This window comes from Haemorhous mexicanus, chromosome 2, assembly GCF_027477595.1.
Source record: "Haemorhous mexicanus isolate bHaeMex1 chromosome 2, bHaeMex1.pri, whole genome shotgun sequence".
In the NCBI taxonomy this organism is placed as follows: domain Eukaryota; kingdom Metazoa; phylum Chordata; class Aves; order Passeriformes; family Fringillidae; genus Haemorhous; species Haemorhous mexicanus.
In genome coordinates this window covers 89,633,728-89,660,213 of record NC_082342.1, presented here as the reverse complement: position 1 = coordinate 89,660,213, position 26,486 = coordinate 89,633,728, and the positions used below count along the sequence as shown (strand labels likewise).

Here is a 26,486-nt window from a genome sequence, read left to right as displayed (position 1 = left end):
ATCCTATGGATAAATTACCTTAAATATTGAAATGCACAAAAATTACAAAATGCAGTCATTTCACAGTCAAATGGTAGGATTTTAAACATGTATCAATAAATACTATGTTAAAGCACTTATTATGCTAGAGTAACAAAAACAATGTAAATGAAAATTTATAGATTTTCTTTACGTTTAAAATGCAGTTATTAATGCCTACAAAAATTGATGCATTTTTTAAAGCATTTAATTAAAAGTAGTCAACTATTGTAAGAATTGCACTACACAGAAAATAGCTTTTCAAATTTTCATTGGGATACAGCTTCTGAAACCATAGTCCTTTAAGCTGCACTGACCTGTGGAAAACTATTCTGGTCAACCACAAGCTCTGCACTCAGCAACAGTGATTAACTTTCTTATGGGAAACAGCAGTAGAGGATTGTGCAGTCTGCCTATTAGCCATGAATCATCTATTAGAGACTTCAGCTTTCAGGCTAGGTTTATTCAGTTTATTCTGTTCCTATTTTCCTCCTTCTCTAAAGCTTGATCATGAGTATTTCTATTTGGAATGAAACAAGAGCAGAAAATACACATTCCTTATGGTTAAAAAATTCTCAAAATGTTTTTAGCAGTTCCAATATATTTAATACTTCTTTGGTAGGATGCTGCTTTGATAAGAAAAAGTAAATTGCTTGTTTAATAAGAAGCACCTTAAAGTGCTCTGACAAACACAGGGGTTGACTCAGTAACCTCATGATCTGTTTGAACTCAGAGCCCAGTTACACAGAGTAATTTTCACACAGATTATTTCAACCCACAAATTACATTTACGCACACACCCGCGTAATCTGCTCTGTCCTGAAGTACTTGTTTTACTTTAAACTTGGGCTCTGCTAATAAAGGCTGAAAGTTAAAGTCACACCAAAGCACTTTGGAGTAAGAAACAACTGCTTTCCTCCTCATAACTTATCAAAAGGTTGCTCCAGAATATCAAGATGGAGGCCACACTTAAATTATTTTCCCCCGCCCCTCATAGTAGGTGGAGGAAAGAGTGTGCAGGAAGAATGCATTCTCACTGCAATGCTCTCACACATTTCCCTGGAAGAAGGGTTGAACTTCACTGTTCAGCCTAAGTCTGTGTTATTAAAACCTATATTTCAAAGAGAAGATAGTATTGCAAAAAAGGTTAACCTGATTCACTTACACTATCGCAAAGAGCGTCAATTTAAAACTCAGAAAAAATACTGTCAGATAGCATATATGTCAGTACATAAAAACTCTGGAAAATAATAACTGTGCAAAAAATGCACTATTCCCTCAGCAGCATGAAATCATTCAGTTAAAGGGTACTTTGTAGTACAGCTGGTCCAAATCTATCAATTCTGGTACAAGACCACAATTGTACATGCAATTTTAACTCCATTGCTCCTTGATTTCCCAGTATTTCCAAATATAAGCTAAATTTTCTTTAGTGATGCTTTCTTTTTGATGGGCCTAGTGGTATTTTTAAAAAGAGAACTCTAAAGTAAGAAAAGGCTAAGCCCAAAGTATAAAACTATCAGAACATCTTGGTTGGATGGCAGGATCACAGTTCCTCAGTTTACTTCACCCGGTTATATAATTCCTCATCTGTGAAAACGTTAGTCTTTTCCATTTCCCAATAACAAAATACCTTGAAAATAAGCAACAGCTAAAAGGAGGTAGTTATTACTTTTTTTCGCAGGTTACTACAAAATGCAGAGTGAAACAAATATCATGTTTTGGGCCTTATCACAGGAAATGTAAACCCTAGTGTTCACAGTGTCAGTACGATTTTCTGCAAGCTTTATCTCCATGGCAATGGAGACTGCACAGTGCAACACAGTGAAGCTGTAGACAATGGCAGTAAGATAAAAAAGAAAATGACCCCCAGCATGAAGCTTTTTGAAGTAGGCAATTATTTGGTTTTAGTAGGTGAGATAAAATTTTATTTTAGTTTTGATAGTGATTCAAATACAAATGTTTCCCACATGCTGAGTTTCCCCTTCTTCAGTGTTACAGGCTCATTTAGTATAAAACAAAAGGACTTAGTATATATTTAGTACAAAAGTCCATTACTTAACGATGGCTACAAGGGCAGAGGCTCTCCCTTCACAAGGATCCATTTGGAGAATACAAGAGGCAACAAGTAGAAGGGAGAGATTTCACCCTGACATAAGAAAAACAATTTATGGTGAAAACAGTTAACCACTGGAAAAACCTCCTCAGGGTTGTGGTGGAGTCCCCATCACTGGAGGTTTTCAAGATGTAATTGAAGAGAGTGCCAGATAATCTCATCTAGGCTTCCTTTCTCATGAGAGGTTGGAACAGATGGCCTTTCAAGGTCCCTTCAACCTGGGCTATTCTGGGATTCTTTAAAAACAGAATAAATGTTACCACAGCTCTGACTGTGAAAAGCTTTTTATGCTACATTGACTTCTGGATTCCAATCCATTCCCAAATTATATTTATCCAAAATATTCTGTAACACAGCTAAAGAAAACTTGGTGTTTAATAGCTCCAGTGCTGCTTTCTGCTAGAAATGCAATTATTGATTAGGGTACAGCAAAGCCATCTCTTTAAAATATAATCAGACAGAAGACAAATGGAGCTTTCATTCACCAGCTGTTTCCAGTCCAGGATAAATTTCTCTTGCAAAATTGGTTTTTGCTTCTTTACACTGCATTTTAAAGAGTGGGCATATCTTAATAGAATTTTGTGTACTTTAATGTGATAATGACTGTCAGCATTACATCTCTCAGGATCATTTCTAAAATACACTAGATCTTTCCAAAAGTGAACTGGATTAAACAGATTTGCCTGACCCGACACAGGTTAAATTCAGGTTAAACAGTAATTTATAATCCCACACAGATGAAATGTAGTTGCATATAACATGTTATTAATATACAGAAATCTGAAGTAATTAAATTCATGGTTGTCCGCTCAAAGTTCCAAATATCTAATCTCAAACTGTGCAATTAACCAGTAGCAATCTCAATGACATGATCACCAACAGGAATAAAATTCAGATTCTCAGATTCAAGAAAAAGCTTTTGGATGAAATATGGAATTTTTAAAAATTTATTTGTCACTAATATTAGAAGGCATAACAACTTCACTAAAACATAAATTACTATCTAAAAGTGTACATAAATATCAGCCAGCAAAGAATAAAGCAGCTTTAATTTAAAAATTCTGCCTTATTTACAGGAAAAAAAAAATCATCTACCAGGCAGCATTTGGTGCAGTATGCTATTGTTGTTAAGATATGAAGACAAACCAGAACAGTTAGCTGTCAAGGCAGTGTTCACAGTGTTCAGATATGTGCTCAATATTAATGCAAAGGCAAAAGACAATGCATTCCTCTGAAAGTGCTAGCTTTTTATTCTACTACAATAAGAGTATTTGGAGTTCTAATTTCCATTTAAATGATTAAGAAAACCTCCAAACAAGTATTTTGCAGAAATGTCTATTACTGATTGCTAGCTATAAAAGACCAAGTCCAAATCCATAACAATAAAATACCTTATGGTTACTGGAGTAAAGAGCAGCATAGTGGTAACATTGTCCAAAAATGCAGAAAGAATTGCAGCAATAAGGCACAGAAGAGTAATCATGGCCCACACCTTGCCTCGAGAGAACCGATAAGCCTAGAAAAAACAAACAGAAGCAAAATTAATTGACTACATCACTCCAGCTTAGATTTCAAAAAATTATAGGAAAAGCAGGTTGATCAAAGTCAAGCAACAATGAGCTCAGAGCATTTACTATTACTTCAACAGCACCCTCTCCAATAGCAAATAATTTGGCAAGAAAACAATTCATGGCAGTGGGCAAACAATCCCATCACACAAACAAAGAAACGAGGCGTAAGAAACACCACGCTCTGCTGCCAGTCATAAAGGGGGTCTGTGGCAGGAGAAGGGCTGAGCCTCCATCTTCTGCCTGCTTGCCCAGGTGGACTAACAGGGTTTAGACCTCCCTTACTCTCCACACCTGGGACACATTCCCCATCCTCAGAGCAGCACTGCTGGAGTGAGTCCAGAGGAGGGCCACAAACATGATCAAAACACTGGAGCACCTCTCCTACGAGAACAGGCTGATAGAGATTTGGGTTATTCAGCCTGGCGAAGAAAATGGTCCAGGGTGACCTTACAGCACCTTTCAGCACCTAAAAGGGGACAATAAGACAGCTGGGGGGAGAGGCTTTGGGCAAGGGTATGTAGTGATAGGACAAGAGGGATTGGCTTTAAACTGAGAGAGTAGGCTTAGATTAGATATTAGTTAGAAATTCTTTACTGTGAGGGTGGTGACACTACAACAGGTTACCCAGAGAAGTTTTGGATGCCCCATCCCAGGAAGTGTTCAAGTCCAGGCTGGATGGGGTTTTAAGAAACTTGCTCTAGTGGAAGGTGTCCTTGTCCATGACAGGGGGATTGGAACAAGATTATTAAGGTTTCTTCCAACCCAAACCATTCTCTAAATCTGTGGTTGTGATTCTATGAATTATGTTTTTCATGTAAACTTTTCATGCTCTGCTACTGTGCAAAGGTCTGTGGCCACTTTTCACATGTGGTCATAAAGTTAATGATAGTTCCCTGCCCCACTGCCAGGCGTAAATAGAGAGTTCAGCTTCAGCAGAACTGCAGTCCTGGGGAAATCAGTGAAATATTCAGCTTAATAGTGTCCAAATGCTTGTGTACCCTACTGGGGACCTTTAACATTCTCCTGTAGAAACAGAATTGCATTAAGGCTTTCATCCACAAAGAATTTTTCCCGTATTACAATATGACCACAACATGACCAATTTTTCCAGTATTACAACATAATCATTTCTAATATGATAAGTATAAGCTGACCTTAGAAGGGTTCTTTAAGAACATTCTTGGTGTGACAGATTTGAATAAATACTAACTTGATAAATCTAGAAATACTTATAAGTACCAAATAAACCCACCTTTACTGCACAGTAGTCAAAGAATCCAGTCTCTGAAAATATGGCCACCAAAACCATCTGCCAAAAATGAGGAAAAATATAATCACTTGGAACTGATATATTAAAGTAATTGAATTATTACTCAAAACTAAAGCAAAGCAGGTTGTGATAGTGACAAATGGACTTCTTATCTGACACAACTTTGAGAATCTAATAACCCTTATATTAGAATATCCACTACATCTGCCAGATATCTCTAGTTAATGCATCATATGGTGAAATATACTTCTCAACATAAGCAGTCTGAAAATGTCATACGAGTCTGGTTGAATTTTATTTGTAGTGACTATGTAGGCATCATACATTAAGTACTCAAAGTTTCTCCCTTATATCGTTAATCAAGAAGAACCAAAAAGTTTGTTTGCTTTCTGCAGTAATGCTCTACAGAGCACAGAAGATAATGGCTTCAAGAAATGCTTGCATTTTCCCACATCTGAGAGGTCTCCTGTCCTTCTGTCTTTTCTCTAAACAGATTTTTTTTTTTTTTTTTCTGTGGGGAATGCAAGGAGCAAGGACCAGGAAATAAGAAAAGCTCAGAATGGAAACAGATAATTGTAATTTTGTCTCTGTGCATTGTATATTTTCTGTTAGAGTCTAATAGCACTTGGACAATGCTTTTTACCACAAATAGCTCTGGGCAAAGTGATTAAAAAAATATATGATTAAAATCTCATCAGATATTACTTCTCCATTTCTGGCTTGCTTTTGTGTAGCTTCAGACAAAACAGTGAGACAGGAAACAACTCTTCCAGCAGAGTGCGTTTGAAGCTTTGAATAAACAAAATTAAAAAGAAAAATGAGAGTGATAATACTTGGCCCTCAAACAGATCTTTCTCTTTATAAATCCCAAGGATGTTTTTAGAATGTTGTCAATACAATTTCACAGATTAAAAAAAAATAGAAAAGAATCAACATTTCAAAAGACTCTTGCAGAGGTCTGATCCTCATCCTTTTTGGTAAATTCCCTAAGAGACAAATGTTTGTCATAGTTGTCTGAGTAAAGTACAATTAACAAAATGTTCTAAAAGGAAACACCTCTATACTGAATGCAATTATTTTGGCACATTTAGAGCAAAAGACATGTTTTAGTTACCATTCCAAACAATAATGCCAGTGTCTCATAGTCAATCCACTCCACCACTTTGACCATACTTGGCCTCTGCAATCAAAAAATACAATTACAAGTGAATGCCACCTAACTTGTGATTAGCTATGACTTATAAACTCCACTTAATTGATGAACCATTTAAATAAATGTGATGGAAATTAGTAAGTGTTCCTACAAGCTACATAAAAAGGACTACTCATTATTACCATTACTACTATCATTATTATTACTAATTCAAAGTACTGCTGGCATCCTAAGTCAGTCATTATCAGGCTGTTGGTTGGTCTAGTTGTTCCTTACTTAACATTACAGAAATAAAAGATAACCAAATTACATGGTACACTGCAGTTCCCTTTTAGGTAAAAGGAAAAAAGCATATCACATCACCTGTGAATAAACTGGAGGGTATTAAAGGGAACATAGTAATGATGTGGTTATGAGAACAACCGAGAAAATCAATCTGATGTTTGACTATATATATCAATGAAGAGTAAGCAGCAGGCAAAACAAAAGGGTTGGAACATGCAGGCATGAGATGTAATTATTTAGGGTAGTATAAAGCGTATTTCCATTTAGGTACGCTTGGTAGCCTAACATTACTGAAAATAACAGTGTTAAACTAACGCTGGATTAAGCTGAAAATAGTTGCAGTCAGCTTCCTGCAAATCAGAATAAAAAAAGCATCAACTGACGTTTTTGTACTCCCCTTGTCTACACGTTGGTCTGACCTCTTTTCCCACCCCGGTTTCTGTCCTATCATTTATTTTTCTTAAAAAACACTGCTTTGCCATGAGCTCAGTTGGAACTGGGCAAACATGGAAATTAATGATGCCTGACACCACAGCCAGAGACAAAGGGAGCACTTACAGTTTGAGAACTTACCTCCCCAACAATAGCTAAGGCAGCTAAAGCGGCCAAAGCGCCCAGCATGGCTGCAAGGGTCCTGTGAACAATCTGCAACAAAGGGTAAGAATTAACCACAGACTCCTCTAAGCATCTCCTTACTATTAAAAAGAAGGTGGGGAAAGGATAAAACCTCATGTACACAATTCTTTTCTTGGCTTGCTTGAGGGTTTTTTCTGACTAGAGGATTGTTAATTACTTTGCTATTAAAAAAACAAACTGATCCCCAAACAAAACCAAAAACAACAAAATTTAAAAAATCAATCAACTAAAGCCTTGCCTGTGCAAATGCTGCTAGGAAGTCTCATCTCTAATATCCAGGAAGAGAAGGGACTTCAGCACCAGTTCCTTACATTTGCCAGTAGGTGACCCAAGAAGGAAAGCAATTCATCTTCCCTAACTTAAGGATCAAAAAGCCTTGTCCTGTTGGCTTCCCTTCACATCCCATGGAAAGAAGATGCATGGCCAGGATGTGATCCATCTCATTCTTAGTAGGGGCTTGTACAACAAGAGTGCCCTGAAATGTGCTTTATTTCTCCAAGAACTCATCTGTAGTTATTTAATCCTCTATGTCTGGAAGATCACAGATTGTGTAAAATAACTCGGCTAAAGTAAGCATGTAATTAATGAAAATCACACTACAAAAGACTGAATCTAATTACCAGCTTTCACTGTTAATGTGTTTAAATATTATTCCAACACAAGTTAAAGTTATTGTTGAGAAAGAAATAAAAGAGTCTAGAAATATTTCATTTGCCTCTAATTTCATAAGAAATATTTTGCTGATAATAAACAATAGGATGAGAACATCTCAAGTCTCTCCTCCATGTTTGTAAAGGAAAAGCAAAAAAGGAAAGATTTGGCTCTGTTTTTTCTCTTTGGTTATAAATTTTTAATGGGAATGGTAAAGAATTACACAATTTACCAAATTACTAGAAAAATAAACATATAAGTTACTAATTCAAGAGTAAAAACAATTATCTGTCTCATCCTCCTGTTTTCCTCAAAAATGCACTGAAGAATAATGTGACCTATTCATGGTCACAAAGCAGGAGATCAGACCAAGATTTGTATGCCATAATGACCTGCTTGTTCAGAGCACAGATTACAGCTCCCACCAGCTCCTACAGAAATGTGTGTGATAACCCACCAGCTCATTTTTGATTTCCCAGTTCAGTGCATGGACATGTAAGCACACATATGGCCCTTTTGATTCTGCAAAGGTGGGGAGCATTTGATTACATTCCATAGCTCTTCTAGCTGGCAATCAGGTGCAGCAATTAGACCTTACAGCTCTCTCCAATAACAGATGCCAAGCAGAGCTGTCCATTAGGGAAGGGCATCAGCTTCTGGGCAGGGCAAAGCCCAAGCGCAGGCTCCAGGGAAATCCTCAGCTGTCCTCAAACTGAAGGTTTTCTCCTCATGCAATCCCCACCCACCTTAGATGGCTCTTTTGCAGTTCTCAGAAAGATATCACAGGTTTCCTGAGATTTGTTTAGCTACAGATTTTTTGCATATTTCCACATAAGCACTTTTGCTGTCACTGTTGTATGCTTAATTGCTCACATTGAGTTGACTTCAGATTCAGTTTCCAAGAGTTTTCTGTCACCTATGGGTGAAGTTTGCTTTAATTTATGCAAAAAGAAATTGAACAAATTAAGTCATCTGTCACTTTCTTCATTCCAGTGTTTTTTCAAGAAGGATATACAAAGGTATATCCAGAAGAATGAACAAGGTGCAAAGCTTTACTACAAAAAAAACTTAGCAAATGTACAACTGAGCATTCCATCAAACTATCAAATGAAATAAAGTAATATATCAAATGAGTAAAGTAATGTAAAGCCTAGAAAGAACACTTACGTAAACTTGTAAATATTCAAAATTTGATATTTAGGAAGCTTAAGAAAAAATAGATTACTGTCTTTAATTTTCTTTTCACAGAAAGTAAATCCCAAACAAATAACATATTTGCATAGGTATTTTTAAAAACTTACAAACATAGAAGTTAGGAGGTGCAGGTTATGATTTCTGACATTCTTTGAACCACAATTCCATCTAATACACATTTGGAAGGCTTTATAGCAAGCAAAATTCTATTATTATTCTTTTGAAAGAATACCACAGATGACCAAACCCTTTTGAAGATTGGCAAGAGGATGAGTATCTTTTCAGGATGAATCTTGGAGTGTATCCATAAACAACAGTTCAGGTAGAGAATTGAAAGAGCTTAGAAATAAATTAAGACAGAGACTTAATCCCAGGAAAGCTGAGAGATTTAGTGGACTTGTGAATCTAAAGACATTTTTAAAGGTTAAGTGAGAAATCATCTGTATTCATCTGATTGTTCTCTCACTTGAGAAAAGGCATACCCTCGTGCAATGACCACGAGATGAGAAAGACAGGACTGATGAGGAGGAAGATACAAAGCTTTTAGTATATCAGTTTGTATGCTAGAGCTCCCCACCTCCCATTCCAACTGCAAACCTTGTAAACTCTTTACCAATAGGACATCCTCACCCTCACCATCACTTTTGTCTGAAGAATACCTAGCAGTGCTGAGGTATTGCAACAACAAAGGATAGGGCTCTTGCCTTTTTCAAAGAGACGGTAATACCACTTTGTGTTGGTAACACAAAATGTTACTGAAAAAAAATGCAGTCCAGATTTCACTCTTTAGAAAGCAGGATTCAGTTTAGAGCTCACTGATACGGGACATTACAAGGCTAAGAGATGAAAAAATTGAAAAATATAGGGAATGAATATTTACAGTATTTGATATAAAAAATACAAATCTGCAACAGTGAAATAACAGTGTCAACAATGTAGGTGTGTTGATAGCAACCTCATAGTCAATCAGAATAAGCAAAGACTAGGAAAGGCTACTATAGCAATTTTGTTTCATTATTCTCTGTAGAAAGTTTGTCTCATGATTGCCTGCTGTGTGATAAACACAATGTGCTGAATGTTGATTCTAATAGTTTCCACTCTCTTAATTCAGGAGTTCATTTTAAAGTAAGACATTAAAGCTACCCAAATAATTTATGCTACAAGTCTTTTTGCTTGATATTAATTAACAATATACAGTTGCAGAACTGTAATGCAAATTGGATTTAGAAAGCCTAGACCTTTCCCAGATTTAAATTTCTTTATCTATTTGAAAGTGCTTTTGAATTTTTGCACTGAGTTCATCAAACCATTTGGTAGACTGCAACAGCATCATTATAAAAATTATTCCGAATTCTAAACACTAACTCTTGTGTGGTGTTCCAGGAGGCAAAAGAAAATATTTAGAAGCCATTTGAATTACAGCCTGGGTGCTATTTCAGAGCATATCTTTCTCAGCTGAAATCCAGGACGCATGCATTTCTATAATGCATTTCTGAAGATATGTGGCATATGATATATCATAGCAAGCATTTTATTTCTAGAAGTCCTTTGTTTTAAGTCATAAATATCAGTTGAAATATAAGTGTCAATGATTTTAATGTAAAGCTTCAAACACAGCCCATATTCATTTCTTATCCATTTTGTCTCCAATGAAGCCTGTTTTATTGAACTTCTTATTTTACTGATAAATTAATCTACATTTGATAGAGTGGCAACACTGCTGCATTTCAACAAGGATGCAGTTATTACCAAACCTATATCCACATATGAGTTTTATGTATTTTTCACCTACCTTCAGAATAGCTGAGATCTTCCTTATAAAATCACCAGCCAAATCCCTCTTAGACTTTATAAAGTCTCTAGTTTATTTCTTTATTCTCAGGTGACAAGGAGGGAGAGAAATAAAATTTACCCTAGGATAGCTTTTTTTCTGACTTTAGGTTTTGTATCTATTCCTTTTAAAGTTTCAATAAGGATTGATTTGGTTAAAATAACACATCCTCAGCAGTGGAAGAGATTTTTTCCCACAGTTTTTCTTAAAGATGATCAAGACACTCTTAGCCTGAGTGCCTCTGAAAATGCGCTCCTCAGTCACATCCCTTGATGGAGTTATCTTATGATTTGCTGTCATGTATTTTACAGATTTTGGTGGTCTGTTTTGCCTTGGACTATTCCAGTTGTTTTAGCAGGATACAGATGCAACTTCAGTCTTTCATGGGTACACATATTTGGTTCACTCTTAAGTAAAGCAAAAGAAGTGGATCTAAAAACCTCACATTCTGGAAAATTAATGCAGAAGTCGAACACTAGCATCAGAAGCTGTAATCAAAAATGGAAATTGCAGAAAAACAATGGTAATTTAGCTTAAAAATTTAGGGAATTTTTCCTAACTGTCAAGCAACATGACTGAAAATTTGGGCTTGTGATAGAAAACAAGGGTCAAAAAAAGCCTTGAAATACTTTGAGCTCTGCCTTGCTGTAGATCCACTTCAAAGCTGAATGGCACCAAATTCTTAATCCATGGAAATTTTCTTTATTTCTGGCAAATTTTTAAATTTGGACACAAAAAAGCAGCAGACTAGAAATACAGGATATAGTCAGATACAAATGAGTTCAGAGCAGAAGAAAAAGAAAGTTTGTGATGCCAGACATATTGATTTGATTTTCCACATGCTTGCCTCTGGTAAAGAGACTGACCACTACCAGTTAGTGAAAGCATAGCAACATACCTCCCCTTCAGCTGGAGATGGCAGCTAATGTTTTAGATGTCCTCACCCTCCTGCTCCCAGTTTGCTCCTGACACCAGCTCTGCAGAAGCAGTTCTGCAGCTCCTTCAGCCCTGGGGCACTGTGTCCAGCATGTCTATACATGCAGGCATGAGTCGTAAAATAACACTTTTCACTAGGTTAAATAATTTAAAAAATCTAATCATGAATCTCATTTTCATAAGTCAAAATATGTCAAAACTGCCTCACTGTAAGTAAGTAAATCTTGCTAGAGAAAAAAAAAAATCCTGGACCAAAAGTTTATTCATTTTTACAAGAAATCAGTGGTGAATCAATATTATAGTACTGCCACTTGTATGAAATATATGACCAAGACCAGTTAAGAGAAATATGGAGAAACCTGTGGATTTAGAAACATTATCATATCTTAGTACTAACATGCATTCTTATTCATTCTTTGCACAATAGATATTTATGCCTGTAACCGTGAAAATAATATTCCATATATATTCATTTATATTCAATAAGCTCTTTTTAAAGACAAATACCCAACCTTAAATTATTATTATTTTTAAATGAAAACACTAGATTCTGTAGCAAATTTTATAATTTCTGAACATCTACTCAACCCTGAGGAAAGAAAGCACCCATCTATGACATTCTGCAATAACACCTATTTCTGCTCAAATAGTGTGCCAAATTACTTGTTCTGATTTAATGTCAGTGGAGGAAGCCCTGATATAAACAACACTGCCTTAGGGGAAGTCATGGAAGGCAACAGTTTGTCACTTTCTAATACAATGCTATGCAATAGAAAACACACACAAGATGATTATCTTAAATAGAAAGTGATTAAAAGTAATACTGTTTGGTGGCTAAGAAAATGCTTGTATTAGTTCACTTTTATCCCTATGATATGTGTGCTGGTTTTTGCTGGGATAAAGCTGATTTTCTTCAAAGGAGCTAGTAGAGAGCTGCATTTTGGATATGTGTTGAATATAGAGTTGATAATGTAGAGATGCTTTTGTCATTGCTGAGCAGATCTTATGCAGAGCCAAAGCCTTTCCTGCTTTTCCTACTGCCATGCTGATGAGCAGACTATGGATGCATGGGAGATTGTGAGCCAGGACAGCTGACCCCAACAGACCAGAGGGATATTCCAGACTATATGACAACATGATCAGTGTATAAAGAGGGGGGAAGAAGGAGGAAGGAGGGGCATTTGGAGTGGTAGTGTTTGCCTTCCCAAGTTCTGTATGATGGAGCCCTGCTCCCCTGGAGATGGCTGATTGCTTGCCTGCCCATGGGAAGAAGTGGAGTAATTCCTTGTTATTCTTTGGTTGCATGCAGCTTTCACTTTCCATATTAAACTGCATTTATCTCAATCCATGAGTTTTCTAGCTTTTGTCCTTTCGATTTTTTCCCTGATCCCTCTAGTGGGGAAATGAACAAGCAGTTTCCTGGGGCTTGGATGCTGGCTGGGGTAAACCACAACAGCACATTAACTAGAACAAACTAAGAAATACAAGGTAAGGATATCTTATAATTCTTGTCTAGGATAGGCAATCTTATAATTCTTGTTCAGGATAGTCCTGAAATCCTGTGATTAAGTAACTGCATTAAGCTGACATCAATTCTTTCTATACATAATGCAGAGAGAGAGTCAGGGAGAGAGATAGAGTAAGAGACTTAAGAAATCTAATTATTTTCTGCGAATAAATTACCAGATTACTTCATTCCCCTCTTCTATATTGAAAATCTGTAGGCTGATTCTAGATTCTGCAGAAATATTTGTTACTCTTAAGGTCTGTCAAAGGCTTTGAATGAACAATGTGCACAATTCACAATCTTTTCAGATTCTATGAGTTTTCTTCTTTAGCTATATCACTGCTTCCTGTTTGGAAAGAAAACTGAATTTCTAAACCTTCACGGTGATATGGAACATTGGATTAACTGGTTCAAAGAGATCTTTGAATGATGCAAACAAAAATACACCCTTGATGCATGAGATGAAACAAACTATTGAATTTTCATGCCTTGGAAACTTGAGGAAAAAGTAAAGCAGGAGAAAAGAACATGGAACTAGCAAAGAAGGGGGGAGTATCCTTTGTAGAGATGATGGACAGAGGACCCAGAAGAGGGTGTAATCCTATGAAATGAGGGTTGAAATGACTGCTAATTGAGTCTTGTTTTGAAATAACCTCTCACCTCAGAATATTAAGGCAAAGAGGGATAAAAAGGTATGACATCATGCCTAGATAATATTTCTATCAGAATTGTACAAAAGAGAGAAGTCTGCCATACTCATATCACTACGGTCATAAGTGGATGTTTTCCAGACTCTACATGTTGGAATGGTTTTGATGTTAAGAAAATCAGTTTTATATATCTCCAGAAAACTCCAAAAGGTAGTATCCAGTAACATCTGATAACTTGATAGCCCCTCTGAGTCAAATTTGAAAAGCAAATCTGTATTTGGTATGAATTTCAGGATTTTGCCTTGTTACAGAAGTGGACGGACACACAGGGAAATTAACAAACTCATGTTCTGTAAATCAGGGCCTTGAGTCTGGTCACATTAATAGAAAGGTGAGCCCTGCAGGAAGAGAGGATAGTGATCATTTTTATGTGCCAAGGCACTTATTTTTGTAATATTTTAGCTACATAAAACATGTTCTACATGACTTAAGTAAAGAGATCTGGTCATGAGCCAGTAGAGAACCCAGAAAATAAACCAAACTGCTTCTGTGGGCCAACAGGATCAAAGCCATTGTTTACCTACAGGCTGGAGTAGGAACAAGCTTTCAGTCTTGCAAGGGTCAATCCAGTTCTCCAGCATCTACCTCAGCAGGCTTTACTGGCTCCATCCACTCCAGGTACTTTGACAGCATTCCCAATGCATACCCTCATTCTTTGGGTCCTAAAGACGTTTTTGAGAGCTGAGAGATGCTCAATTACATTTACAGTTTTAGAACATTTTCTGAAACTGAAAACAATGCCACCATTTGTATTTTCCCAGTTGTCTCAGTTATCTCTATTCTTGACACTAATCAGACTGGGAATTTCTAGTAAACAAATGACATGGACCAAATCATTAAATTTTACCTTCCCAGTCTGAATTTTTGTCAGCCCTATTAAAATAGTAGGTTAATAAACCATTCAGAAATACAGCCATGCACTATGAACAGTAGAGCAAGCTGCAGTTTACATTACCTTTACAAGGAACTTTCTGCTCTAGCTAGCAGTTCCTCTGGAGAGTCTTTCATCCCTGACATCTCCTGTCTTTTTTTACTCCGCTTTTCTTCTCTGATTTTTTTTTCTCTTTAAATCATGTCATCGTGTCTCCCTTCAAGGCTGCCCCCTACACTTTCAGTTTTTTCTTTCACTTTTGCCTTTGCTCTTGCTGAAGGAAGACACCATCTGAGGCCCCAGAATGAGCTGAGTTGTTCTCATCCCTGTTTGTGTGCATTAGAAGTGCACATGAGTTCTAACAACTTGTTAAAATTTTAAGACTTCATGGCTCTCTACCCCTCTGGTTGCCGTAGGCAGGGTAGAAGCTGAATGGCAGCATTCAATTAAGCTAATTTAATGTTCTGTTCCCTCTCTCAAACAGAAAGGAAACACACCAATCCACAAAAAAAAAAAAAAAAAAAAAAAAAAAAAAATAGCATGCAAGGCAGGGCTAAACATTTGTATTTGCCAGTCTTTCACAAATTGAACAAAATACAGTTCAAAATTAAGTTTAAAAGGCACAGAAAATTGCAAATGGCCATAGAAAATTAGGTTTTGCATTCAGTGTTTAAAATATGACTGGTATTATTTAAAAAAATAGGATTCTGCAAAAAGTGAAGCCTGACAACACCTTTTAAAGCAGACAATCCTATCTAGTCCTTAGAACAGTGAGCAGCACCATCCAGTGGCAATGTTTTTCCTATTTCAATCTTAATTAAAGACAGTTTACATGCTGCTGAAGTACCACAGCACCCAAAAGGAGTGGTTTTTTTAAAACACACAAATTCAGAGCACAGCCAGCTTCTAATATGATAGATCTAACAATTAGGCAGGCAATAGTCAGTGTAAAATCAATATACATTTTGGATTAATAAGACAAAATTGTTATTGTAACATATCAAGCTGTGACCCAGCTGGGGATTTTGCTTGCTATTATATTGCATTTTTGTTTTAATTGAAACCCATCCCTTCCTCGTCCTATAGAATTTTTCTTCCTTTAAGCTTTCTTGCCTTTGCTGTAGTTAGGGCAGACAGAAATGATTAGTTTATCTTACTGGTGCTGGCTCTGTCCTTTTAGACACTCCTCATTTTTGGCAGTGGCTCTACTCTACAAAAGCAATAGAAATCCTGGCACCTTGGGGGTACTGATAAAATCCTCCTCATAAGGAGCAACTTGCAATGCTCCTGCACAGCAAATTGAAAGTAATTCTGAGCTTCTCAAAATGCACGGGGATCAAAATACACACAGGTCACAGCCTCCTCCTCAATTAGGGAAAGGCATTAGGGAATTGTCTGTACCGCTTAATTGGTAGCTCAGTAGCAGGCTGTTCTCTCTGGAAGAATATATAGAGTACTACTTGTTGAATACTTCACTCTGAGAGACAGGACAGATGGATCTGTCCTGTGTCTGGATCTCCTTGTTCAACCCAGTCATCCAGCACCTACCTCAGCAAGCTTTACTGCACACCCTCAGTTTATGTCCTAAAACCTGTTCTCGTGGGGGGGGCAAGAGTGCCCTCATCAAAGTGCACACTTTCAGCTAGGGAGGTATGGGGGCAAATAGACTTTTGAATGGTAAAGGTGCTTTAGAGCTATGGGGACTCCAAACAAGATCCAAAATCATTTGTTGCCCAGGGCAGATGAGGTTAGACTGCTCCAGAGGAAGCTTGATTTATATTTAAGGTAAGTTTTACTACTGGGTTTTATGTTTAGGTTTCATTACCCTGATTTAGGTTCTGTACAACCCTCAGAGTCCTGGTACTTAAAACTTCTGGGTTCTTTTATTCCCCACCACTCCCAGACAGTGGGGCAGATAAGGGGGAAATTTTATTCTTGCCCAGGGAGGTAGGCTTGGACTCTTATTAAGGAGATTAGAAGGTTTGTTCTGATAATCTGTCCCTAATTTTCTGATAAACCCTACAGCACTGTTTTAATTCCTCTTCACCACTTTTTTAACCCTAAAACAAATGAAATCCATAGCAACAGGAATATGTTCTGTCTGACAAAAGGCCAGGGAGTGCATCAGCTACTCTTTCCTTTTTTACATGGTCTTTTCCAATAACTGCGATGGATTTTCTCCTGTCCCTTTGCTACCAATCTTTTGGGAGGACATATCTGGAGGTGGGAACATTTAATCCATGCTCTTCTCAGTCTGTATCTAAAGACAGATCAATACAAGAATGGATGGGAAGTGAGAAGCCATGCTGACTAAGCTGATCACTTCTGTGATCAGTCACATTTTCTGTTACTTTCTTCATCAGAAAAAAATATCCCTTAAGATTGGCCTATTTCTATCACTTAATGTTATGCTTCCTAATAGCCAAGGACTATTTCTTCTCTTTTCCTATTCCCTCTCTAAAGCATAATTATTTGATAAAAAATCTGGACTGTGTGAGTGTAGACTGCAGTAATAACCCCTTATTCCAGCTGTAAAAATGTTTCCTGCTAGTAAACACTGGTTCAACGAATCTGCAATGACAGAAAAATGGCCAGACTAAAATCACATAAAAGTTTTGTTCTCTGGAACTAATTTCTGCTGGTTAGATGCTATTAAAAATCACTCTGATATGAGTTAGAGAAATTAAGCTTAGGGGATGTTTATTCATAATTTAAGTTAGTTAATAATAGAAAAATAATATGGAGAGAAACTGACACATTCCATTTCCACTAAAGTAATTTAAATTGTGATTATAAGCCCATACTTCATGTTAGTAAGAAACTAGAGCTTTTAAGGCCAGATCTTGCACTTTCAAGTATATGTGTTTTAAGAAGAAATACAGACATGTAAATGTCATTTAAGATGTCAGATCTTTAAAATGCCACTTAAAAGATCCTGCCAAGATCTTTCTTAGTGCTAATTACGAGACAGGGTATGAAGCTAAATAGTATAATTTTTGATAACTCCTAAGGAGAGTCTTGTAGAATTCCTAATGCTTGCTTTTCTGCTATTTTTTTCTGATACACTTTTCTTCTATTTGATATGCTATTGGTATCTCTTATTTTTTCCTTCAAAATTTTAAATTAACTTTGTATAATAAATGTTATTTGGCCTTTTCTCCTGATTAAATGTAACGTTTTACAAAATAGCTTTTAAAAGGCAATTACTTTCACAATTGCTTCTGCTCACTCAAGTATCATAAACAGCTAACACTGCATTTTAACACACAACACAAAACAAATATATTATTAGGGGAAAGTGTTGGACAAGGGCACACATTAAGTAATTTCAATTAATGAGCTCTATCCTTTAATAATTGATGTCTAGCATTCCTCCTTACATATTTCTAATTAATGCAGCTCCAAGATAGCTACAAATATGCAGTTAAATACAAATAAGAGCTTTATAAATTAAAAAAAAACTTTTTTGCATACCAGCAAAACTTTAATATTTTAACAGATATTTTAAGATATAGATGGGCAGATAGGTTTCTCTTCAGCATAACCAGTGTATTATCCTATTTTGTCCAGACAAAAACAGGGACAAGGTGAGAAAGCAAAGGTATCTAACTGTATTTATCTGATATCTAACTAATGAGCCTAACTGATGGCTAACAATGGGATTTTATCTGCACTACTTTTCCTTGACCATGCCTTATGACCAGAAATGATACCTCATTCAGTTAGTGAGCTACAAATAATCACTTCAGTCACACAGGAAAATGCTTTTCTGGAAGAAATTATGGAAATCAAAAAAGGCAAAGGATCAAATACTCTCAGCTGAAAGAACACAGACGTTTATAGGAGCAGAGGTTTATAAAAATTAAATTTTCTAGCTTTTTTTTTTTCTTGTTTACGGTCAAGTGAGTATATGCATTTTGAGGATCAAAATTAGAAAAAGCCTGTCTGAAAATGCATCAACATCAGTGTAAACTCTGCACACCCATCTTTTACACCAGATGTCCCTGTAGACCAATGTGGAAACATTATTGTAACCCATTTTAACCAGTGTTTCCGCAATAATCTTGAAGGGTCAGACAGAAGAGCTGAGATCCACAAAAGGAAACCTGCCACTCTCTCTCTTTCTTTCTCTCTTTCACTCTTTCTTTCTTATTTTACATGCAGTTTTTTGAATTTCCTGTGCAGTTTATGCTTTCAGGAACAAAATTACATACTTTGTGTTTTCAACAAGTCTATGAAATAGTATAGATTAGATCACAGCAAGAGCACCACAAGAAGCTGGATGTTTTTCTCCCTTGGGACAAGGTGAGGGAACAGGAGACTGAAATGAAGAGAGGGAACAGATTGATATTTGAACAAAATAATTTTCAAGAGAATTAACATCTAATAAAGAACAGATGATTGCATAAAGGTAAAAAAAAAAAAAAAAAAATCCCATAAACTCCAAACAAAAAACTAAGACATGATCAAGTGAGTCAAAAGCAATATAAAAATTTCAGAGGTAGAGTAGCAGAATCGTGAAGTAAGAAAATATTCATATTTGAGTTAAGCCTGAAAATCAGTGGAAATTAAAGAGGAAAAGGGGCATCTTATTCTATGAGGAACACATTTGTATTTTACGAATACATAACATGGAATAAGTTTCAAAAGAAACAATGCTGAAAATCAATGCCTGAAGAAATGAAGTTCAACAGCTTGTTTTCTGAAGAACAGCACATCCTGAGGCCTCCACTGACAAGGAGGGGTGCTTAATTTACACATTTGATGCTAAGATGGAGGCAAACAGCTGCTTCAAAGTAGATTTTACCCTGAATGTTTACTGTGGTAAAAGTCTGGAGAAGACAATTGCTTACAGTAAATGCATTTCAGTTTCCAGCTGGAACCTCTTACTTGACAATATTCTCCCATCATCCTGTATCTGCAGGAAGCAGAAGCTCTTGCAGCCTCTTAGTCTCTGGTGACTAAGGTAGCAAAGAGCAAGAGGAGAAGGGCAAGAAAAGATTAAAAAATGAGGACAGTGGGGATGAGGAGGCTGTGGGCAAGATCTACCATTCATGCTTGGGAAAAAAGGGCTGTGCAGGAGGAAATAGAGGCTCTTGTGATTTGTAATAGATAAAATGCTTCCTTTTTTCTTCATTTTTAAAGAAAATATGTGAAAATATAGCTCTAAAACTGGTTGGGGTGTCCACAGTGTCTGAATTTGAAGCTGTATTGCAAATATTAATTAACAAAATACAGGAAAATAATAAAGACTGATAAAAGATGGGGAGCAGCAACACCTAAAGTTAAAATCTATCTCTTTAAAAAATTAAAGAGATCGTTTCTGCAGTAGCATTAATTTCTCCAACAGTGATAACAGCTAAAGGGATAGTGAGTGCAATGTGTTGAGAAAGCAGGACTTCAGGCACTGAAGTTAAAAATACTGAATATGATGAAAGCCAGTATTACATATTCCAACAATATTAACATCCATTGCTTGCAAGAAATCCACAAGGGAACCATAGAACTTAAAACAAAGAGTTTAGCATTTACTCTTGTTGTAGCATTTGTCATTTCTATAGATGCTATGGAGAAAATAGCTAATATTATGATGCAATGTGTGGCTTTCCACACTCTAAATTTCAAAAAAGTTTACTTATGAGAATCTATTTCTACTTTTAAATTTGCAGAAATAAATTTTCAGCCAACAATAGAAATCTTTCCTTGATATTCTCACAGAAACAATAATTTAATGAGTTGTTGTCTTTTTCTTAAAAGTAACAGGAAAACTAATGCTTTCCCTGACTCTGCATTTCAGTTTCAAGTCTTTATTTCCTCTTCCACATTCATTTTTCCAAAGCAGATTTTCAGGATGCAAACACAAAACCCCCCTTTACATACATGTAAAACCTGATGGTTTTGCAACTGCTAGAAGGTTGCATAGGTGGGGTTGGGGGTTTAGGGGTGGGGATTTTTGTTTGGTCCAGCTTTTTTGAAAAAATAAGTTGCATTTAAAAGAATTAAGACTATTTTGGGCTGTGCTGCATGCCTACACATATTTATAGAAAAATCTAATCCAATCCCACTTTGCATTTAATATAAAGTCTCTTTGTTCATTTATAATGTACACAGAGGCATTTGTAGGTTTAGAAAGAAATAATCATTGCTGAACAACATAATCTAAATGTCTAAAGCATCTGCTGTGTTGTGTGCATTCCTTATTGGTATTTGATTAGGTGAAGTTTTACAGCCTTACCATTTCAATGGGGAACGGGATGAAAAGCTCAAAATATGCAATGGATGTGGAAGAAAAATGAGCATGCTGGACATATATACTGTGGAGTACCTTGTAGACTTGATTTAATTCATTTCTTAGTTTCATACTAATGTAAATCAGGCATGATATGACTCAGAGAATTGACAGTGTGGATGCTCATATGAATAAAAAATTAATTTTTTAAAAAGTGTTCCTCTCCATTTGCAATTCATTTTAAGATAACAGTAAGTGTTTTCAGTTCAAAGAATTCAGCTGGAGTTCTGTGTTATTTATGATATGTTTTCCATTCTTAATGTAATGCAATGCATTTTTATTAGATTTAGTACCTCAAGGTTTTGTAATGTTGTTGCAATATATGTTAAAAGTTCCCTATCCCTTGATTTCATATTAATTCAAGCTCAATACAGTTAAAGGATGCCTAAAAGTCACTTATTAAAATATATGTTCATTTTAACCTGTTGAAAGCACACTAAGTTCATAATTTGAGATACCTTAGTGAAGGTGAATGTTTTTTTCTTTTACCCTGTAAAATAATTAACTTAAAAACAAATTTTCCACAGCTTTCACAATTCTGTCCTATTTGTGCTCTCACAACAAAACTAGAATTCTGTTGAAATATTAAAAAACTTATCAAGCCTAATGGAAAAATACACAAGATCACTGTAACATTAAAAGTACTTGGCAGAATCAGTTACAACACAGAACAATTTCTCCACGTGTATCTTATTCATATCATTAGCAACACTGATGATGCATGAAGTTATATACACATTTTAAAATTATATCAAAGCCCAAGACTGAAAAGTCTTCTTGTGCTCCACTTATAGCTTAGGGAAAAAAATAAAATCCAAGTACAAAACTGACTTACTTCCAATATGATCAGCACGTAGACACCTACTAAAATGATGGATGCAACTGTTACTTGTGCCTCTATATTTGCATGAAGGTACTGATGCTTCATGGAGAGAGGAACACTTCCAGACTCCTGCAGGAAAGCTTGAATGTTTATGAAGATGGTGCCTCTGCTGAAAGAAGAAGAAGTTTTGTTTATTCCTGGAATGAAATACCTTTTGTTTTATTTGTGCATTATTTTATATTGCTTACCACTGTACTTGTTATATCTTTACAAAAGCAAGCAACTCCTCAAATACCTTCAAACAAACTCTATCCTTCTAAAAAGTGTTGTTTAGAAATTAATTCAAGTACAAAGCAGTCTTCTTAATACTTTCAAAGAGCAACAAGAAGTCATCCTCTCCTGCCCTTCTGAAACATGCAGTGATAATTATTTTAAAACATTATCTTAGTCAACTCTATGGAAACTGCTCCTTCAATGCATCATTCTTTAGTCTCTTAGCCAACCTGTTTGGTATCTGGAAGGTTCTAGTTGTGATGATCTGATGATTTCTTCTTGAACTTAAGGGTAGAGACCAGTTGTATACCACCTGCAAGAGTGTCATATTCAGCAATATTAGCAGATGTCAGTGATAGTGATATGTCTCTGATATAGGGTTTTATTCCTGTTTTTCTCTCTTCTGACCATTTTGTGGATTTTTGTGGGTCAGGAATAAAATCAGCCTAAATCAATTCCCCCTGATTAGGTTTGTTATGGGTGCTCAGGTTTAATAAACTAACTCATCCTCATACCTTCACTCAATCAATGAAGTGAGAGATGCCTCCAGGATGTCCACCAAAACACATTTTGCATTGAATATAGAGAACAAAATTTTGATGCAGGAAACCCAAAGAAGCCTTATAAAGGCAAAAGAAAATGCAACTTTAATTACAGTAAGTTTTCTAACGCTGAAAATGAAACACTTTGCTGCAAGAAGCATGGCCACTTAATCCACACAGTGGTGATGGAAATAAATGATAAAACACATCTCAGAAAAAGTGAAAGAGAATTTAAAGACTATCACCTGCTGCTGGTGCCTCCTCCTTGATCCTGCATCTTCGCTCTGGCTGATTTGTACAATGATGTATTCCTCTGTTTGCTCACCAACAACTTCTGCCCCAAATGGGCCTCCTATGTCTAACTTTAACAGAGCAGAATCATGAAAGTCAGTCAGATTCATAGCTATTTATGAAGTTGTTAAGGTGCAAATTTCCAGTAAAATTAGTATGGGCTGTATAGGCTATACAAATAGGAAAAAAAAATTAGTCAATTTATATCGAAAAAATACATTCTTCAGCTAAATTTCAGGAATTTTGAAAAAAAACAAAACCAAGGTCTACTTCCTCACCAAGTAGTACTGTTTGGACTAAGTTTCCTAGTAAAACAAGAGTTAAAAGTTCATAACAAATATGTCTTCCCTAGTGACTTTTGGGATTACCAGTGTTTTCGCCTGATGTATCAAAGCTCCAAAATAGCATACAGAAATATACAGAGACTCAGAGAAGAAGTACTTACTCTTAAGTACTTGTACTAATGAAAGGCTACACCATTAGCTCAGCAATTTAAACATCACAGAACTTGTACTGGTAAAAGCAGTGTAGAAACTGCAGAGGATTTTGCCTGATTATTTGCTTTTTGGTCAAAGTTTTGCTCACAATGTTACAAATATCTGAAAGATATTTTCAACCTCCTTTCAGCTGAAGTACTCACAGACTCTGTCACACTCAGCTCCCTCATCTGCTTCTTTTTTCTTGAGATATCTCACATAAGGTATGGTCAAACTACACTCCTAGTCTAGTATAATTGAAAGATCAGCCAACCATGATCCACAAATCCATTGGAAGTCTGGTTCTATTAGTTCCAATACATCAAGGGCTTTTTAAACCTAGTGTTGGAATAGTCCACTTCTGGCATGGTTGAAAGAAGCATCCCTGTGGCTTGGTGGATGGGGAAGGGAGGGGATGAGGAAAGCCCAGGCTTTTAAACCCTTCACAGTTTGTTTGTTATGGTAATATAGCAAAATTGTAATTGTCTTGCTCCTGTCTGTGACAGGTAGAAAGCTAAGGCATAACCAACATAACAAAAAAAAAGCTAACAAAAAAAAACCTCCTTAGTTTTACACATACCTGTTCCATTGAAATCATGAGACTTAATCGCATGCTTGAACATCTTATGGTTTTAACATCTAATATTTTATTGAGCATACTACAAAGAGAGAGTAAAATGTACCAGATCATATATCCACCAGCCCTCAAAACTAAGAGACTTTGACAGGAAAAGAAAAAACTCAGGATAGTTAGAGGACTCAGGGCAGTGCTGTGCTCTATCCTGCTTCCAGTGACCCCCAGGGAAGATCATCCATGTTAAGTCAGGGTCTATTGGGGAAAAACTTGGAAGATTATGAGGTTCTTCAGGATCCAGAAAAGAGCAATCTCTCATGGTAACTAAAAAAAAAAAAAAAACCAAAAAAACCTAACTAAATCTGGTACCAGGTGGGCAGCCAATGCATTCAAAGTAATAAAAATGTCACCCTTCTTAGCAAGGCAAGCTGAGCAAACACCACCAGTGACACTCACATGCCATTAATTAAAGATTTAAGCTCCCAAGCTTAAGCTTTGCTTAAAGGAATCACACAGGAAAGGATAAAAAAATTATCACACATGTAACAAATCAGGAGACAAGTCCAGTCTGAAGAACTTACACTCACAAGCCTTAGCAAGCATAAACAGAAATGGCAACAGTTCTCTTCTGTTTCTGAAAGTTTCAAACACAATTTGTCATCACAGTTTTTCTGTGTCACTAGTTGATATATAATAGATGTCTCAAAAGGACCTATAGCCATATCTTTAACTAGAGGCATTAATTAAACCTTCTAAAAGGTCTGCTCACATGAAGTCATTAACCCTACAATTTGGGACAACTTTTAATAGTCAGTTTTTCACTAGGCATGTAACCACTTATGTCTTGAAAAGCTTCAGGTGCATATAATTATGGCAGCTTCCTTTTAAGCAATACTTTTAAAATAAATCCTGTAATTACCTAGATGACACATTCAGGAGCTATTAGAAAGGATGTCTAAAATTAAACCTTATTTTCAAGAAGAGTGGCTCCTTTCTTTTTTTCCTCTACAGATAAGGATACTTTTTCCATTCCATTCTGTGCACTTATAAAACCATTATAAAGAACCATAGGAAAAAAAAAAAAAGGTTCTCCTTTGATTGCAAGTGCAACAGAACATCATTCACCAGTCTGCACTGAGGCTCTTAAATCCCATCAGAGTTATCTTTTTCCAAACAATATTTAGGGATTCTGTCATAATTGCATTGTTAGACAGCAGCAGATGACAGCCTTTATAAAAGTTGGAATCATAATAAACCAGAAGAAAGCTTCAGACATGCTTCCATGAAAAAAATATTTTTTTTTTTAAGCACTTCAGAATATTTTTGTTTTGCCTTACCTTGTTTTTATATTTCCCTTAAATTGCCAGAATGTGATTTCCTCTAAATTTTAATAACTGAGATATCGACAACTTTTGGGAAAACTCTCTTTTTATTTCTAATATTCCCTTTTATTCTGCAGTTTAAGCATGCATTTCCTTTCCTGAACTTTTCTTTGGTAATGTGTCCTCCAGTGTGTCCTTTTAAAGCAAAAAAATCTCCCTGAGGAGTTTTACAGACAGAGCTGATATTTTTTATTTCACTTCAGCTAAACTGCTTTATTTTGATATAGTTCTATTCTTGAAATTGCATTATGGCTGTGAATTAGCCCATCAGGGTATTTGGGTTTGTGCTTGCTCTGTAAAGCATTACACTGTGGCTGTCTGTATTTACACCTGGCACCAGAGCAGGTCTGCTGCTCCCAGCTGAACCAAGAGCTGTATTTCCTAATCCTGGTTTTCTGAAGAGGTTTTGAGGAGTATGTGAAAGACACCTCATGTTACTTTGTTTTTATGTGGCTTATGCAGACAACATGATGGAATGGGATGCAGTGGCTGAACATTTAAACTGGTAACCATTCACCACAGTTCCTGCTCCTGTACTTTGGACACCTGCATCTGATAGTTGCTTCCCTAAAATCAGTGATGAAAGGGTGCTTGTAAGATGGAATTCATGGCTTCATTTTGGACTACCACATGAAGATGAGAATAACTACTCATGAGGAACATCCATTCTCTCTTTTAACTATAAAGAGAGCCTAGGATGACTAACTCAGGAGTAGCTGAGTCAGTCCCCAGAATACTGAGTCCTTCCTCTACCCACCATCATGCAATTATTTCAGTATGTAGAGAGGCAGCCAAAAAGCCCTGTTTGACAGAGATTCTCAATTGTATTTGCACACAGATGGATGACTTTATGCTTTCTTTAATATCTATTTGTATATCCTATTCTGTATACTGTGGAATGGACCTTAAAAATGCTATGTCTATGGATTATTTTTTCAGCAAGTTTCTGAGGTACTTATAACCATTCATCTTGATTTATGACCAGGTCACTTATGCTAGTTTCTCTAGGATATCACCATTTTAAGAAGGCCTTTTCCCTGGATCTTAGCATCTGTTTTTACATATTGTCCTTCACTGGTATTATTTC

The 26,486-nt window shown here is 36.2% G+C and overlaps 1 protein-coding gene across 1 annotated transcript in view; it reads right to left on the bottom strand.

Annotated features, from left to right (window-relative positions):
• Positions 1-26,486, bottom strand: part of OCA2 (OCA2 melanosomal transmembrane protein) — a 186,672-nt gene that overhangs the window by 101,920 nt on the left and 58,266 nt on the right. The window contains 7 exon segments of the mRNA XM_059839443.1: positions 3,526-3,650; positions 4,958-5,014; positions 6,090-6,155; positions 6,987-7,058; positions 21,874-22,027; positions 22,365-22,447; positions 22,922-23,079. Of these exon segments, the coding sequence (XP_059695426.1) occupies positions 3,526-3,650; positions 4,958-5,014; positions 6,090-6,155; positions 6,987-7,058; positions 21,874-22,027; positions 22,365-22,447; positions 22,922-23,079 (715 nt within the window).